General features: G+C 36.8%; 1 protein-coding gene across 3 annotated transcripts in view; it reads right to left on the bottom strand.

Moving 5' to 3' along the window:
• The window catches only part of LOC106872087 (ribonuclease 3), a 62,385-nt gene that overhangs the window by 20,845 nt on the left and 23,513 nt on the right, over window positions 1-18,027 (bottom strand). For all 3 annotated transcript variants that reach the window (XM_089349419.1, XM_014918945.3, XM_014918946.3), the window contains exons 11-21: window positions 16,693-16,764; window positions 14,643-14,790; window positions 13,276-13,445; window positions 11,792-11,916; window positions 9,612-9,740; window positions 8,481-8,559; window positions 7,559-7,666; window positions 6,478-6,616; window positions 4,197-4,317; window positions 2,785-2,884; window positions 2,041-2,143 (exon numbers count right to left, since the gene is read on the bottom strand). In XM_089349419.1, coding sequence (XP_089205545.1) covers window positions 2,041-2,143; window positions 2,785-2,884; window positions 4,197-4,317; window positions 6,478-6,616; window positions 7,559-7,666; window positions 8,481-8,559; window positions 9,612-9,740; window positions 11,792-11,916; window positions 13,276-13,445; window positions 14,643-14,790; window positions 16,693-16,764 — 1,294 coding nt within the window. The remainder of the gene's footprint in view (window positions 1-2,040; window positions 2,144-2,784; window positions 2,885-4,196; window positions 4,318-6,477; window positions 6,617-7,558; window positions 7,667-8,480; window positions 8,560-9,611; window positions 9,741-11,791; window positions 11,917-13,275; window positions 13,446-14,642; window positions 14,791-16,692; window positions 16,765-18,027) is intronic.

Below are 18,027 nucleotides of genomic sequence, written 5' to 3'. Positions count from 1 at the left end.
GGGGACAAACACAGACACAAACATATACACACACATACATCATCTTCGTCGTTTAATGTCCGCTTTCCATGCTAGCATGGGTTGGACGATTTGACTGAGGACTGGTGATACCAGATGGCTACACCAGGCTCCAAACTGATTTGGCAGAGTTTCTACAGTTGGATGCCCTTCCTAACGCCAACCACTCCGAGCGTGTACATATATATGACGGGCATCTTTCAGTTTCTGTCTACCAAATCCACTCACAAGGCTTTGGTCGGCCCGAGGCTATAGTAGAAGACACTTGCCCAAGGTGCCACGCAGTGGGACTGAACCCGGAACCATGTGGTTGGTAAGCAAGCCACTTACCACACAGTCACTCTTTCCTCAGAAGCATCTACAGGATCTGGAAAATCAGAAATGGATAGAGAGTCATCTGATCACTAGCTACATTAACTCTTTTGGTACCAACTCACCTGAGACTGCCCATGGTTCTACGATACAAATTGTTTGTTTAAAGTGATCTAAATTAAAACCTTCCATCAAAATTTCATGTTCGTTTTTATTCTAAACAACAGCTTAATAATGACAAAGTTATTTTACCAAATTCTTCATTATTTTCAAAATTAATTGAAATAAAGGCAGTATATTTCAACAGAAATCTAGAAGTTAAGATAGGGTTAAGATTCTGAAGAAATGTCAGTAGCATTGAAGTTGCATAATGACTTTATTCTTATATCATCTTTCGATATATTGGATTATATAGGGTGTTTCTATGGTACTAAACCATGAAAATTTGCTGGGTGTGACCAGTAGTGGACACATGGCACGTAAAAAGCACCATCCGATCGTGGTTGATGCTAGCTCCTCTGGCCCCTGTGCCGGTGGCATGTAAAATGCATCCACTACACTCTCGGAGTGGTTGGCGTTAGGAAGGGCATCCAACTGTAAAAACACTGCCAGATCAGATTGGGGCCTGGTGCAGCTTCCTGGCTTCCCAGACCCCAGTCGAACCATCCAACTCATGCCAGCATGGAAAATGGATGTTAAACGATGATGATGATATATATACATGTATATATATATATATATATGTTTATGTGTGTGTGTGTGTGTGTGTGTGTGTGTGTGTGTGTGTGTGTGTATGTATGTATATGTATATCTAAATATATATAGGCGCAGGCGTGGCTGTGTGCTAAGAAGCTTGCTTGCCATCCACATGGTTTCGGGTTCAGTCCCTGGGCATGTGTCTTCTACTATATACTTGAGCCGACCAAAGCATGTCAGTGGATTTGGTTGACAGAAACTGAATGATGTCCTATATATATATATATATATATATATATATATATATATATATATATATATATATATAGATATATATATATATATATATATATATATATATATATATATATATATATATATATATAGATATATATATATATATATATATATATATATATATATATATATATTTATTATGTGTGTGTATTTGTTCCCCCTAACATCGCTTAGAAACCGATGTTGGTGTGTTTACATCCATGTAACTTAGCGGTTCGGCAGAAGATATCAATAGAATAAGCACCAGGCTTACAAAGAATAACTCCAGGGGTCGATTTCTTCAACTAAAAGGCGGTGCTCTAACAAGGCCACACTCAAATGACTGAAACAAGTAACAGAGTAATATATATGTGTGTGTGTGTGTCTGTGTATGTGTGTGTGTGCGCGCGCATATATATGGATATATATATATATATATATGAATATATATACATGTGTGTCTGTGTGTGTGTGTGTGTCTGCTTGTACCCCCATCATTGCTTGACAACCAATGTTGCTGCGTTTACGTTCCCATAACTCAGCAATTCGGCAAAAGACACTGATAGAATAGGTACTAGGATTACAAAGAATAAATTCTGAGGTCAATTTTTTCAACCAAAGGAGGTGCTCCAGCATGGTCGTAGTCACATGACTGAAAGAAGTAAAACAATAAAAAAACTATGCCATTTTAATCCCGACCAAAGCCAGGCATCTAGTAAATAATAAAAATCAACTTACCCATCAAAGCTTCAAAACAGTTGGCCATGGCGTGCTTGAGGTCTGATTCATAACATAGATCAGGGCCATGAGCATAGAGCATGAAATCCTGCAGGTGAAGTTTCTACAAAATATACAAATTGGCATAGTCCCTTAGCAGTCTCCATACCCATCATCATCAATACATTTGTCACTTTCACCAACACCACCAGCACCACTACTACCACCACCCTATCATTAGTGACCTTCAACACTACAACCATCTTTATACCATAATCATTTCCACCCACAAATATCTAAAGTACTGCTATCAGTAACATCATAACCCTCATTATCACCATCACTATCATCATCAGTCAAGATCATATCTTTATCATTAGCGTTATAATCATCATGATTGCCATCATCCATAAACAATCTACCAGAGTGCCCAGATCTCAAATTAGTTTTGCATCACAAATCTTCTCATTTTTCAATTCACTAAACTCTTCATGAGAGTGGTGGGGGACATTGATTCACAACTTCCAATTTTTGTCTGCCCTGAACTGCATACATATCATCCTTTAACAGATACTACTGATTATAAATAATCAAGAAGAAAACAGCAGCGATAGTGTTGGTGTTGGTACTAGCATTGGTAGAGGTGGTGATGATGACATGTTATCAACACTAACTATTGAGCCATCAAAATTAAATCAACAAGCCCACAGAGACACTCCTTGCATAACTCTTACAACAAAAATAAGTCAATTGAAAAATACAAACTTTTGCTAGAACAGCTAAATGTTGGTTTTGAACTATAGCTGCCCGATATGTTGTGAGACCACCTTCTTCTAAGCCTGGAAACATGAAGAATAAGTGGACGCTGCAAAAGAAAAAACACACAAAAGATTAATTCAGTGAAGCATATGAAGAAAAATTAAATTTCAATATAGTTTATGTTAGAATGGATGGCTGAGTAGAAAGAGCATCAGATAACCAGTGAAGAGATTTTTGTTCTGTATCTTGTCACCAAGTATGGCATTTTATCTGTGGTCAAGACTTCTAATAGAAAGACATGGATTCACCTACATATAAGTAAATAGGTACAACAGGTAAATGGTATAACTAACCCTAACTGTAACTATTGATTTATGACTGGTACTTCAGAGCAGTTAAACCTGCCTAGCTCTAAGTAGATTCCACAGGAGTGTACAATTCTTGGCTGTAAACAGATACTAAAGATTGGTATATTCCACTTAGTTGTAAGCAGGCTGAACTGGGGCTAAACAACAAAATCTCATTCTCTCTAGGTTCTCATTCATGTGTTTCTGAGATCAAATCCCATTAAGGCCAAGTTTCCTTTTTCATGTTTCTAATCACAATTCTACCCACTATGAAACTAGTTGTGATAGTTCAACATCCTATGTAAGACACATTTATCTTGTATTTTTTTTAAAGCTACAAAGCTGGTAAGAACAGCAACTATTTGGATCTATATGATTCAGAAAACAATTGGCATTTGTTGTGGTTTTTGCTATTTTTTAGTTTACTATATTGGCTAAACAAACTTCATTCAAATGTTTTATCAAATAGAAGTTGTTAGCTCTGTAACATATTGGATCAAAGCAGCACATGTTTTTCCAACAGATATTGACCCTGTTAAGAATGGGCATCAGCTGGGTATCACTCCTCTAGGAAGACATGGAAAGGTTATGAGCACTGCCTCAAAACAAAAACTATTTGGAAACTTTTTCCCAAGCAATTTGCATCTACAAGTCAGAGTGACAAAACCAATCTCTCTCTCTCTCTCTCTCACCCAATAAACTCTACACACAACATACTTTTACAGTGCTCCCACTGCACACAGCATCAGACTTTGGTACCTGCTTACAGTTAAATGGGTTGGACAAATAAGAGTTAATTATGAAACCACTGTCCCTTCAGCTATCAGCCTAATATACTATTGACTCTTATTGTCTGCAATAATTTTAACACCAAGTGTTGTGCAATGGAGTACCACACGAGATAATTCATTCTTCCTGGAATTGAATGTACTTGTGAGGGACACAACACAATACTGACCAAGATTTGACTCAGTGATCTTGCAGCTAACTGGCTGGCAGCCTGTCACCCCAACCAACTATGACCATCAACTATGACACTCTAAAAACAATGCATGAAAATTGATAGTTTACCTTGATAGGAATTCAACAACAGCATCACCCAGGAACTCCATCCTTTCATTATGAGGTATTTCAGAAGATGTTTCTTCTTTGTGTCCCATCCGGGACATGATGTCAATGAGAATATTGATGCCTGGTCAAAGGAGAAATGTAGAGCAGTTATAAGAAGAGTTTGTGCCAGAGACAGAAAGATGAATACGAATTTTGAGAGAGAATGTAAAATGAAGTTTTCTATATCATCATCATCATCATCACCATCATTTAACATCTGTTGTCCATGCTGGCATGGGTTGGACGGTTTGACTGGGCTGACACGCTGGAAGGCTGCACCAGGCCCCAGTCTGATTTGACATGGTTTTCTACAGCTGGATGCCCTTCCTAATGCCAACCATTCTGAGAGTGTAAAGAGTGCTTTTACATGCCACCAGCACAGGTGCCATTTGTGTGACACTGGTATCAGCCATGATTGCAATTTTGCCCGGCTTGATGGATCTTCTTCTCAAGCACAACATAATGCCAAAGGTCTTGGTCATTGCCTCTATGAGGCCCATCACTTGAAAGGAACTCAGCCACCTACCTCGCCTCCGTGAGGTCCAGAATTTATCAGTGTAACTGAGAATCATCATCCAGACTGATGTAAATCTTCCATGCTAGACGTCCCAATCAAGCAGTGAGACATGAATGTCTTGTATGGGTTTTAGTCACATTAGTCTTACCCTAGCTGAAATATCTCATCTCCATATGCTACAACTGCAAATGAGAACACTCATTCATTAACTGAATTGGTTGATCTTGGTCATTGACAGTTTGCTGTCAGACAAACATAACTGAGAATAAGCTAGCTAATTCAATAAGAACTAGTCAAATACTGGAGTTGATTTAACCAAATATACACCCCACCCTAACCACTTACAAAATTTCTGGTGCAGATATAAGAAATCATTAAGGAAGAGGGCAACAAGTTTTAAAAAAAATTCTAAGAGGCCAGGAAAATGCCTAGCAATGTTTAGTTATGTGTCTTTCTTTACAATTCAATTTTAAAGTCAACTTTATTTTGCATCCAAACACAGTTGATAAAATAAGTACTATCAACATAACGTGACAGACTCAATCAGCTATACTTCTCCCCTTCACATTTATAGCCATGTACTAATGTTATAAATCCTTGATTTATCTGAGAGCTTAAATCCCAACAAGACTTACTGTGTTTTTCCTCCTTCTTGGATCAATAAAATAAGGTAGCAGTGAAGTATTGAATCAATTTAATTAACTAAACCCCTCCACTAAATTTGTGGTCGTATGTTTATGTTAGAAATCATTATTATTACTGAAAGGAGAGTTGTAAATCAGCAATGATTGAGCATCAGACAAAAGGCTTTACAGTAATTAGTTTCATCCATTTTATATTCCAAGTTCAATTCCTGCCAGAGTCAATTTTACTTCTCAAAAGTACTGGTAAAATACAGAGTCAGTCTCATAAGAATATAATCTCTCCCCAACAAATATTGACCTTAACATGCTACATGAAGACAATATCTATAGGGGTTTTGACAATATCAAAAGAGTTTTTTCACAAAAGAAATTTCTAAGCTACATTTATGTATTTATTTTGCAATATTCTTGATGTAAAATCATGTGCTGAAATAGATATTGTTATATTTGGGGATGGTCATCTTTTGCCAATTAAGCACATTAGCTTTATTATTATTATTATTATTATTATTATTAAGGCGGTGAGCTGACAGAATCATTAGCACACCAGGCGAAATGTTTAGTGGCATTTCACCCATCTTTACGTTCTGAGCTCAAATTCCGCTGAAGTGAACTTTGTCTTTCATCCTTTCAGGGTTGATAAATTAAGTACCAGCAAAACACTGGAGCCAATGTAATTGACTAGTTCCCTCCCCACAAATGTCAATCCTTGAGCCTTTAGTAGAAAGGATTATTATTATTATTATTATTATTATTATCATTATTATTATTGTTAGTTTAGACACACATACAGATACAGGTATAAACACATGCACAGATAGGGATACATGCCACAGAAAGGCAAAATAGAATAGACAAGAGCAGAGAGAAGAGGAAACACAAGGAACAGAAAGCTGAAGAGGTCACAGAATGAATAACATAAGAGCTCTGATAAATAACCTAATAATAATAATAATAAAGCTAAAATGAAGATCTAATAAATAGTCCATGTGTTTAATTGGCAACAGATGACCATCCCCAAATAAAACCAATTTCTAAGTGTTAACTTCAAAAGTCTAGAAAAGGTTAATATTCCACAGACCTCTTTTTCTTGTATGAACATAATGTATTTTACGGTCTCCATATTCCACTTGACGTGAGCCACAGTTGGTCAATGAGTTACGAGCGTGGTCAGGGTTGGTGCCATAGTTCACTCGATAAGAGGTGTGCGTGAGTGCCAACTGGAAGACAGAGAGAAATGTGTGAAAAAGAGTGCAATAGAATGGTGAGAGTGCAGAGAGCAATACATATACAGAAAAAAGGAGAAAGGAAAGGGGGAATGAGAGATAGTAATGAAATAAGAGTGTTAGAACTCTAACACATTTGGCATTAGGAAGGGCATCCAGCTGTAGAAACCATGCCAAATCAGATTGGAACCTGATGCAGCTCTCCAGCTTGCTAGTTTCAGTCAAACTGTCTAACCCATGCCAGCATGGAAAGCAGATGCTAAATGATGATGAGAACAACTCAGAGGTGGAGTGTAGAATTGAGTGTTAACTGATAAGAGAGAGATCGAATTGAGTGCTAACTATATGAGAGAGAGATCAAATCTTCCTCAAGAACATCACGAAACAACAGAGAATCATCATTATTATTCTACATCTGTTTCTCTTTGCTTGTATGTGTCCAATCCATTAGTCTAACATGTCCCTTCCATATTTCTCAATTAATGCAAGTTATGTGAAATACCATATAACAGATTCCAGATCTTTCAATGGTTTCTCAGCAATAATATTTCTAATTCTTGTACTCATTAGTATGCAAGTTGCTGTTGTTAATGTTATTTATCCCACCAATCAGCGCTAATCAAGCAGATCTACAACCAAAAGCATTCAAAGCATTCCAGCTGCAACCATCTCGTTTCATTATTTAAGCATTTGCTTATTAAACATGTCCTACATATATTTTAAGACAGTAGGGAGAATTTAACTGTTACTTGTAGCACAGAGAGACTCCTTCAATGCACACAATGACTCGCTAGTAACATATGGCTATATCATAAAAGAGAAAAGACAAAGAAACAAAAGACATAACTCAAAATCAACCATCAAGATTTTTAAACTGCAGAATGTTATAATCTGTTCATACAGAGGTTGTAAAACAAAGAAATAAGCTACACCTACCTGTAGCAGACTGCGGTCACTAAATTTATAGCCTAAATAACCTTCAAGAATGGCCAAAGACTTATGGAATCGTAGGTGACATAATAAAACAGGTAATAACATCACATGCTGAAAAGAAAGGAAAAAGAATAGTTTTTTATAAGTCAATTCATACTTTTTATTATACTTATGATGATGATTTAACAAAGTAAGGTATTGGAGTGGTAAAATGGATAAAGGTGCCAAACAAAATGCTTTGTGGTATTTAGATATATCCTTTTATGTTCTGAGTTCAAATCTCTCTCAGCCATATTCACTTTTCATTTGTCTGGTGAGTTAACAATTAAGTACCATGGATGGGTCTCATGGAAGAGGGAGAAGACATTGGACGAGGTACTGAAGGACAACCTTAGGATGCTGAACCTTTCAGACATGATGACAAATGACTAAGATACCAGACACCTTGCTGAACTCAAGAAGACCTGTCCACCACAGCAGAAGTGTTAAGGCCACTCCCCTTGGTGAAGAGCATTAACCTGCAAAAGTCCTGTGGTAACACATAAAAAGCACTTGTGTTGGTGCCACGTAAACGTGCTCATGCCGGTGCCATGTTACAAGCACCCAGCACACACTGTAAAGTGATTGGCATTAAGAAGGGCATCCAGCTGTAGAAGCCAAGCGAAATCAGATTGGAACCTGGTGCAGTTTTCCAGCTTGCCAGTTCTGGTCAAGCCATCCAACCCATGCCAGCATGGAAAACGGACGTTAAGGGATGAGAATGCTGATGTTCCAAACAAAATGCTTTATGGTATTTAGATACATCCTTTTATGCCCTGAGTTCAAATCCCTCTCAGTGATCTTCACTTTTCATTTGTCTGGTGAGTCAACAATTAAGTACCACAAATATACTGGATCACATGAAGTAAGAGCTGATAGCACATACCTGACACACATCAGACTTGATACCAGTTCGGATAAAACCTTCACTGCTGATTTCCACAGTCACTTCTCTTTTCATTGTACTGAAAAATAAAGAGGACTTGCTTAATAATTATTAACACTAACCACCATAAAGATTTCTTTTTGCTTTTGTTTTATTTTCATTCTATGCTATCAGCTTTGCTACAAAAAGTTGCTAGCTTCTCACTCAACTATTCTCCATTCCTAGGAAAACAGATGCTGCAAGAAAGCCTTCATCACCCTTTCCACGGTACAACAAAGCCAATTCCCAAAGCTAGAAAAAGAAAGAGAGAAGCAGAGGGAAAGAAGAAACGACTCTAATACCTGACTAATATTTTATTAGTGATGCCTTGAAGGACAAAGTTGATTTAGGAAGGGTCTAAGCATAGAGCACAGAAAGCCAAAACAAATCCTGAAAACCAATCTGTCCAATGCTCTGACATTATCAATTCCCTGACTACCCACTGCAAGCTACCAAACTATTAATACTACTACCATGATCACTGTAAGTACTACTGTAACCACTGTAAACCACCAAACTATTATTAACATGTCAATACTTTAAACCACAAAACAATTCTCAGTGATGTGTATTCTAATTTTTAAAACAGGTATGCTGTGTCCCTACTTGCTGTGAGAGGCGGCTAACAGATCTGGCATAAAGAAGAGTCTTTGGCCATACAACATACTTAACACATGCCAGCATGAAAAAGCAGATAAATGATGATGATAATGGTGGTGGTGGTGGTGGTTGTGGTGGTGGTGGTGTTTTTGTTGATGATGATGATGATGTAACCATTATAAACTACCACACTGGCCAACAACTTTAATTCACCACTACACCTTAACCTTTGACACATCAACTAATACTATAAAAAAGAGACAACTACATCACTATAGTTGCTGCTACGACTATCATAACATCCCTACAGTCGCTGCCATGCACCACATCCACCATTACACAACCGCTGCCAACATCACACCACCACACCCATCATCATACACCCACAGAGCCCATCATCTGGCCCTTCATCTTTTGCCCCAAGATAAGTAAAAATAGAATTGAAATAAAACTGAAATTTTCAAAAACCTCCAAGGGGTAAATCTAACTCACCTTTTGAGTCGCAACTGTTGCAGAAATTCTTCCTTCATCTGTAATTTGTTCTTATCTGCATATGTTACTTTTGGTTTGCTCGTTAGCAGGTGTTTATACTTCACATATTGTTTCCAGGCTTTCTGATAACTGTAGAATAAGAAAATGAAAGTATATTGTGAGAGAAATTGGGAGATGAACAAAGACATGCCAATAGAGCTACAGTTTTAACAATAAATATCTCAGGTGCCCAGATGTGTTCTCATTTCATTTTACACTCAAATTCAAATGATCTGTCATCTATCTGAGTGTCCATCTCATCAACTCAGAAATTTCTAGAGAAACAGTTTAATGCATTGAGGAGTGAATTCTGTCTTAGAAGAATGACAGGCAGCATTAACATGAGCATGGTTTGGACAAAGAATGTAATGAAAATAAAACTGTATTTAGTCTTATAATAAACAGTGTAATGAGAGTGTAATGGTCTGACTCTAACTTTATAATTGGAAAGCCAACCACTGTGGAAAAAAAAACATATCTTCATCATTAGTTTAATATATTTTCCATGTTGAAATGGGTTAGATAGGTATGCAAACAGCATATCTTCAGTTATCTAAATACTGAGTCACCTGTTTCATGAGTATACTTAGAATTAACCTCACCTTTATTGGTGAGCATACTCAGTACTGTATTAGTCAGCTTACTCAGAACTAACCTCACCTTTATTGGTGAGCATATTCGGAACTTAATTGGTCAGCATACTCAGAATTAACATCACCTTTATTGGTGCTCACTATATCTGACACCTCTTACCATTAGTTATTAATACATTTTCTCATTCATTCACATCACAAGTCTATCCATATCAATTACTTCATCTTTCCTGTAAACAGCAACTGATGTCCTCAATGCCAAGTAATCTTTCCAACTCATTTGTACTCAGCCTTTTGTGTAAATTTACACTGCACACTTATGAAATTATAGTTAACTCATTTCTCTCCAATGCTTATAGTTATTCTAGGACTTATTCATGTCTCACCACCTTAAAACATTAGTTCATTCTGACAATATGCAAAATTGTCAAAAACTTTTTTTAATTTAAAAAAATTGTTACAGAGCTTGTGAAAAGGAGAGATTTAAGAAGATATGGAACAGGACAGTGAAGGACTTTCAGATCTTGAGCCTCACAGACGAGAATGCAGGGAATGATATGATTGGCAATTTACTGTGCTTGGGGAAACCTGCTCATCTAGGCAAAAATTGGGTCTTAGAGGCATGTCTGTACCCCAGCACACAATCTGTCCCTGACAAGTCTCTCCCCAGCATTTCATCTTCCTAACACCCTGCCCTCCACCTATGTTCACCAGATTGTACCACTTCACTTATATTCACCTTCCTCTAACTTGAGGGTGCACCCTGACATATCTTCACTTCCATCTTCTCTCTCTCTCTCTCTCTTCCCTTCTTTTTTCTTTTCTAACTGGGATGGTCATGGATCTCCTCTACAACAAGATACCTGTTTCAGTTCCTCTATCATACTTTAACCCCACTACCCATCACCTGCCACCTCCCTCAATACTACTCTCCCTTTCAGTTGAGGGGGGGATCTTGTTTTGTAAGATACTTGGTGACCTCACTGCTGCTGATGCCACATAAAAAGCACTCAGTACACTCTGTAAAGTGGCTGGTTTTAGGAAGGGCAACCTATCAACCATGCCAAAGCAAACGGCAGAGCTTGATGCAGTCTTCTGACTTGCCAGCTCCAGTCAAACTGTCCAACCAATGCCAGCGAGGAAAATGGATGTTAAATGATGACGATGATGATAAGTAGGATGGAGTAATAGAAGTAAAACAATAAAAATAAACAAATAAAGGAATTAAACTAAATTGGAGTTCAACAATAAAACTTCCCATCCCTCATAAAAACTACAATTTGATTAGACATAAGGAAAATTTTTAAGAATCATGATAATCCTTTCAACTACACACAAGAACAATTCTTGGAAAGAAGGGAAGAGGTCAAATAAATTGGCCCAACATATTAGTAGCACTCATTTTAGTGATCCCAAGAGGTATAAAAAGTTAATCAGCCCTGATGGGATTTGAACACAGAATGCATAAGGCATTTACCATTTCTTAATGAGAATAATTAATCACTTTTATTAACATGCTTTAGCTGATATTTGAAAAGTTGTTCATACTTAGGATCACCGGCATAACTGAGCTGTGCTGGACGTATACCAAAATGAATGATGAGAGGATAGGTGATCACATCTGGTTTTAACTGCTGCCGATCAAGTTGGTCAACACGGATAGAACTTGGTTTCTGAAACAGAATAGTTACACATCTAAAGTCTGTGTAGCAACTATGTGTTGGTCATGTTGCTTGATGTTATGTTAGATATTTGTGATGGCATAAGTATATTAAGGCTGTGATTTCAAAGTATGTGCGACAGTATTACAACTATTGTATGATACACACACAAACACATGTATGTATATATATATATATCTGTGTGTGTGTGTGTCTGTGTGTGTGTGTGTGTGTGTGTGTGTGTGTAATATATAGATATATTGGGTTGTCCGGAAAGTTCATGCTGATTTTTAAAGGAAAGAAAAAGGTCAATAAATACTTGCCATTACATTTTTAATCAACCAAATATGAACCATTTTGTTGCACAATGCGTCTCCATCTTTCCTTTAACTTGAAAATACCCTCTTCCCAGAATTGAGGTGGTTTCATGGCAAATAAGTCGAAAGGTAAGCTACTATAAATTGGCACGAACTTTCCGGACAACCCAATATATATAAACAATGAGTTTCTTTCACTTTCCACCTACCAAATCCACTCAAAAAACTTTGATTGGCCCAAGGTTATAGAACACACTAACCCATAGTACTGCACAGTGAGACTGACCTAAAATTATGTGGTTAGTAAGCAAGCTTCTTAATCACAAAGTCAAGCCTGCACCCATACAGACTCTATGGTCCCATATCAGGAATTGAACACGAGTTGTTTGTGTGAAAGCCAAGTGTTCTAACCACGAGACACTGCTAGTAATATTGACGGTCACTAACTAATAAATTTTCCTTCCCCCATATTTAATTCTAGTTAGTTTTTTAATGTTCCATGCACTAAATATATAAATACTAAATTCACTGTTTATAAACAATTCTATTTTCCTATACCAGCAAAGGTACAACCATATATAGTTAAATAGTGAATCTTTCAACATTAGTTTGGCAAGTATGCTGCAAGATATGCTTTGCTGAGGAGGAAAGAATAAAACTGAAACACTAGTCATTGGCATAATTATTTCAACTTCACTCTTTAATACTTAATGTAATGAATATCTTAACACTAACTTACCTAAAATTTTTCATGTTGATAGTGTCTTTGTATTAATTTATAATAATAATAATAATACTTTCTACTAAAGGCACAAGGCCTGAAATCTTGAGGGCAGTGGCAAGTCATTACATCAACCCCAATGCTCAACTGGTACTTATTTTATCAACCTCAAAAGGATGAAAGGCAAAGCTGTCCTCAGTGGAATTTGAACTCAGAACATAAAGTCAGACAAAATGCTTAGTGGCATTTTGTCCAGCATACTAACAATTCTGCCAGCTCATAGCTTTTATAATAACAACAACAACAATAATAATAATTAATAACACTACTAACCATTCCAGGTTTACTGACAATCATACCTCGAACTTCATCCACCAAGTTCTGCCACTCATTGTTGTCATATTTAAGAAGCTGAGCCAGTTCCGTCTCTTCCAGAAGAGGCTTGGAACTGCCCAACAAATACAACAGTACTTCATTCATTGACAAAATTTCTTTACCATTGTCTGCAACAGAATACAAAAAGAATACACACTAAATTTACAAAAAAAGAACATCAATAATTTCTTTCATAGGCACAAGGTCACAAATTAGGTGGAAGAAAGAATCAGTCAATGAAGGTGATCCCAGTGATGAAAGGCAAAGTTGACACCTGCAAGATATGAGCTCAGATAATAAAGAGTCAGAAGAAATACCACAATATATTTTGTCCAACACTCAAACAATTCTGCCAATCCACACCTTTGATAATGAGCACAAGGTCACAAATTTTGGGTGAGGGAACTGTGAATTATATCAACACTGTATTTGAGAGCTATTGTATTTTATCAACCCCTAAAAGATGAAAGGAAAAGTCATCCTCCACAAGACAGAATTCAAAATCAGAACATAAAGAGACACAACTAAATATTTCATATGATGTAATCCAATGCTCTATTGATTCTGTCACCCTACTGTGCTCATTTCTTTGAACGCCACAGGATGACAGATGGGACTGATGGTGGGTTACAAGCACAGCAGTGAGGTAACACAAAGATAACATTACAGCAGAAGACAGCTTCTCACACATACATGCTCTCATATATACACATGCTCACATACTCACAAAAAAATATCATAACTCTTTACTCTCTTTTACTTTTACTTGCTTCAGTCATTTGACTGTGGCCATGCTGGAGCACCGCTTTTAGTCGAGCAAATCGACCCCAGGACTTATTTGTAAGCCTAGTACTTATTCTATCGGTCTCTTTTGCCGAACTGCTAAGTTATGGGGACGTAAACACACCAGCATCGGTTGTCAAGCGATGTTGGGGGGACAAACACAGACACACAAACACATACACACACACATATATATATATATATATATATATATATATATACATATATACGACGGGCTTCTTTCAGTTTCCGTCTACTAAATCCACTCACAAGGCTTTGGTCGGCCCGAGGCTATAGTAGAAGACACTTGTCCGGAGTGCTAAGCAGTGGGACTGAACCCGGAACTATGTGGTTGGTAAGCAAGCTACTTACCACACACCCACTCCTACGCCTATCAAATCACAAATTACACTCTCTTCTTTCTCTGTTCCACAAAAAAAAAAGCAGCAACATCATCATCATCATCATCATTATCAATAACAAGAGGAGAAATCTGATAAAACAGTTGAGAAACAAAGGAAGCTGAGTAACTGCAAACTCACCTGGCAATTCGCGTGCAAACCGAGGCATAAGATGAAACCTACTACAACTGACTTCATTTCCAGGGCCTTTCCAGTCCAAATCTACAAGTTCTAGGATCTCATTAAAGAGGAAATGACACACTTGATCCAGGGACCGAACAGTGAAATTCTGCAGCACAAGAAAAATGAAATAAACAAAGAGAAACTGTAAAGAAACAGCTAATTTAGATTAAAATTTTTAAAATGCATTCATATTCAATGGTTACCTCATATTTGATGTAACCATTACTTTATCCAGTTTCAGAGTTGAGAGGAAGTAAACAACAATAACAAAAACCAGCTGTATTTGCTGCTTTTCTTCTTTTTTAAATATACATATTCTTTATTATATATACAGGTGTGGCTGTGTGGAAAGTAGCTTGCTTACCAACCACATTGTTCCAGGTTCAGTCCCACTGCATGGCACCTTGAGCAAGTGTCGTCTACTATAACCTCAGGCTGACCAAAGCCTTGTGAGTGGATTTGGTAGACGGAAACTGAAAGAAGCCCGTCGTATATTGTGTGTGTGTGTGTATTTGTCCCCCCAACATCACTTGACAACCAATGCTGGTATGTTTACATCCCTGTAACTTAGTGGATCAGCAAAAGTGACTGACAGAACAAGTACTAGGCTTACAAAGAATAAGTCCTGGGGTTGATTTGCTCGACTAAAGGCGGTACTCCAGCATGGCTGCAGTCGAATGACTGAAACAAAAGTGTAAAAGTGTAAAAGATAAAGAAGAGTGTGGTGCCCATAACGTTTGCAATCCTCCTTAGACTGGTTAGTTGTTCTACAGAAACTGGGTGGAGAGAGACCCCAAATGACAGATATGATTGTCAATGGCTGGTGCTATTACATCATTATCATCATCATTTAACGTCTGCCTTTCATGCTGGCATGGGTGGAACTACTATAATGTTGAAAAATACAACACTATCATGTAGGTGTGGAGTAGTATGAGTTTTCCTTTTTTGATACCTATGTATAAAGGGAAGTGAAAATAGATGGAGTAAAAAGAACATAATTTGGAAAGGGTTTTGTTGTGTCTGTGTGTGCATCAAACAGTTATATCCAGCAGTTTCTACTAAAGGCACCAAGGTCTGAAATCTTGAGGGCAGTGGCAAGTCATTACATCAACCCCAGTGCTCAACTGGTATTTTTTTTATCAACCCCAAAAGGAAGAAAGGCAAAGCTGACCTCAGTGGAATTTGAACTCAGAACCATTGGCTATATCTACCAGATTTATTGACCAAGTGTATCTTGAACCACTGCTTGCTAAAAAGAGCAGTTAAATTCAACTCAAACCATATCTTATCTTGCTAAAAACAGTAGTTAAATTCAACTCAAACCATATCTTATCTTCTTCAAAAAGAACACATTGAATACTACATTCTATGAAAATAGATAGAGTAATCATAGTTGGACTGCATTATCATAATACTGCTAGATCAGAGTTGGTTTAGAATTAAGCAATATCAACAAATAATTGTCTCAACTATTTTGATGCTTTCTTTTGGTTTTCAGTGCATACCAAGAGGGAATTAAAGTTGCTATAATGTTTTGATTTATCTGACAAACTATAAAAATAGCCGAGGCTCATCTGATTGATCTTGAGATTTAACACGATTAGTTAGCAAGCAAAAATTTGATATCAAAATATCTGATTTAATAATTCAATGTTTTCAAATCAAATTAGAATTGGTGAAGTAAATACCAGGGACATACTGGATACCAATTCCTAACAAATATAACAAGATAGCCTAGTGCCTAATCCAAAAGAAGTCTTCACAAAAAATGGGGATATAATGTTGAATCCCCTTTCTGTGACTATAGAGTTTTCTGAATTATGGGTCACCAGCTTGTTTGTGTATTATTGGATAATTTGATAAATAATATGAAGAATGTGCAAGACTGCATAAAAAAAGTGGTAGGTTTTGATAAAGACATAAAACAACATGGATGTCACATGAGAAAATTGGTATAAACAACAGTGAAGAAAAGTAATTGTTAAAAAATACAAAATAAACTCACCTCTGGCATTTTCTCCTCAAAAAAATGGATTGTGTATTCAATATTGAATCGGATCACTTTACAAACAGGAACCTAACAGAAAGTAGAATATGAGATCACAGATTTATCCAGTATATCTCATGAAACTACTACTTCTTTCAACAAATCCCTTCATCAAACATCACATACAATCTTTCACCTCAGAAGACATTATAATCTATCCATAACCTCTTCTTACATTAGTATTTTGCCTATCCCCACTTCTTACAACTTTCAATAATTTCCAACTACAAGAAAAGACAGTAGTGACACATCAGAATCAGCAAAAAACACGGATCTTGTTCAAAACGGGGGCACCAGTTTTCATTTATGTTTTATGTAGTGTTTTTGGTACCGAAAGACTTTCAAACTTCGTATACTTATCTATTTTGTGTTATAGAACAGAAAAAAATTTTTGTACTCGAATTTATTTCATGTAAAAAATTGTCTTATTTCGATAATTTCAACCAATCACTGACAAGTATTCAGCTGTTTACACTTACTCCTTTGGCAGTGTAAGCGGTGTAAAGCGTATTTAATCTCCATTACTTCTGACATTTTGCAGAGAGGGAACACACGTGTGTTCGTTTTCCCTAACCCTAACCCTAATTGACTTGCTCCTTCCCTCAAAAACCAGGCCTTGTGCCTATAATAGAAAGGTTTATTAGCTACTGCCAATATGCTTCAGCCATTTTTTGACAAGGAAATAATAATTTTATCACCGCCAGAATCGTTTGAGAATCGTTTGTTTACGTAGTCAGCACTTAATGTATTTGGCTGAATGGACGTCAGTCATTGGTTGAAATTACAGAAATACGACAACTTTAACATGAAATAACTTGCGATGTACGTTTTTTTGTTAAGAAGACTAAGAGAAAAAGATGTTTTATATGACACATTCTAGCAGTGTCCCAAGTTTCAAAGTGTTTCGTTAAGAAAATACTGGTGCCCCCGTTTTGAACAAGATCCAAAAACACTCCTACATACATAGTCAACCTGCTTAACAATTCAACCACAGTTTTTTTTTTTTCTCAATAAATATACCACATTATGTACAATAACAACATTACACACATTAGGCAACATACAATATTATGAGCTGACAACAGAGATGCCACATGGTCACCCAATATGCTACAAATAGCAGTCAAATTTCTCACAAAATCACATGCCACCATCTTAAAAAAAGGGGACACATTTGCTAATGCACTTCTACATAACTCTAAAAACAGGATGAACACTGCTGGATAAACTTCAGTCATAAATTTGTTCAGTCAGGATTGACCAGAAGCTAAACAACAACAACAAACAATACTA

The sequence above is a fragment of the Octopus bimaculoides genome, chromosome 3, assembly GCF_046866305.1.
Source record: "Octopus bimaculoides isolate indiv1 chromosome 3, ASM4686630v1, whole genome shotgun sequence".
Classification (NCBI taxonomy): Eukaryota; Metazoa; Mollusca; class Cephalopoda; order Octopoda; family Octopodidae; genus Octopus; species Octopus bimaculoides.
This window is presented reverse-complemented; position numbering and strand designations above follow the sequence as displayed.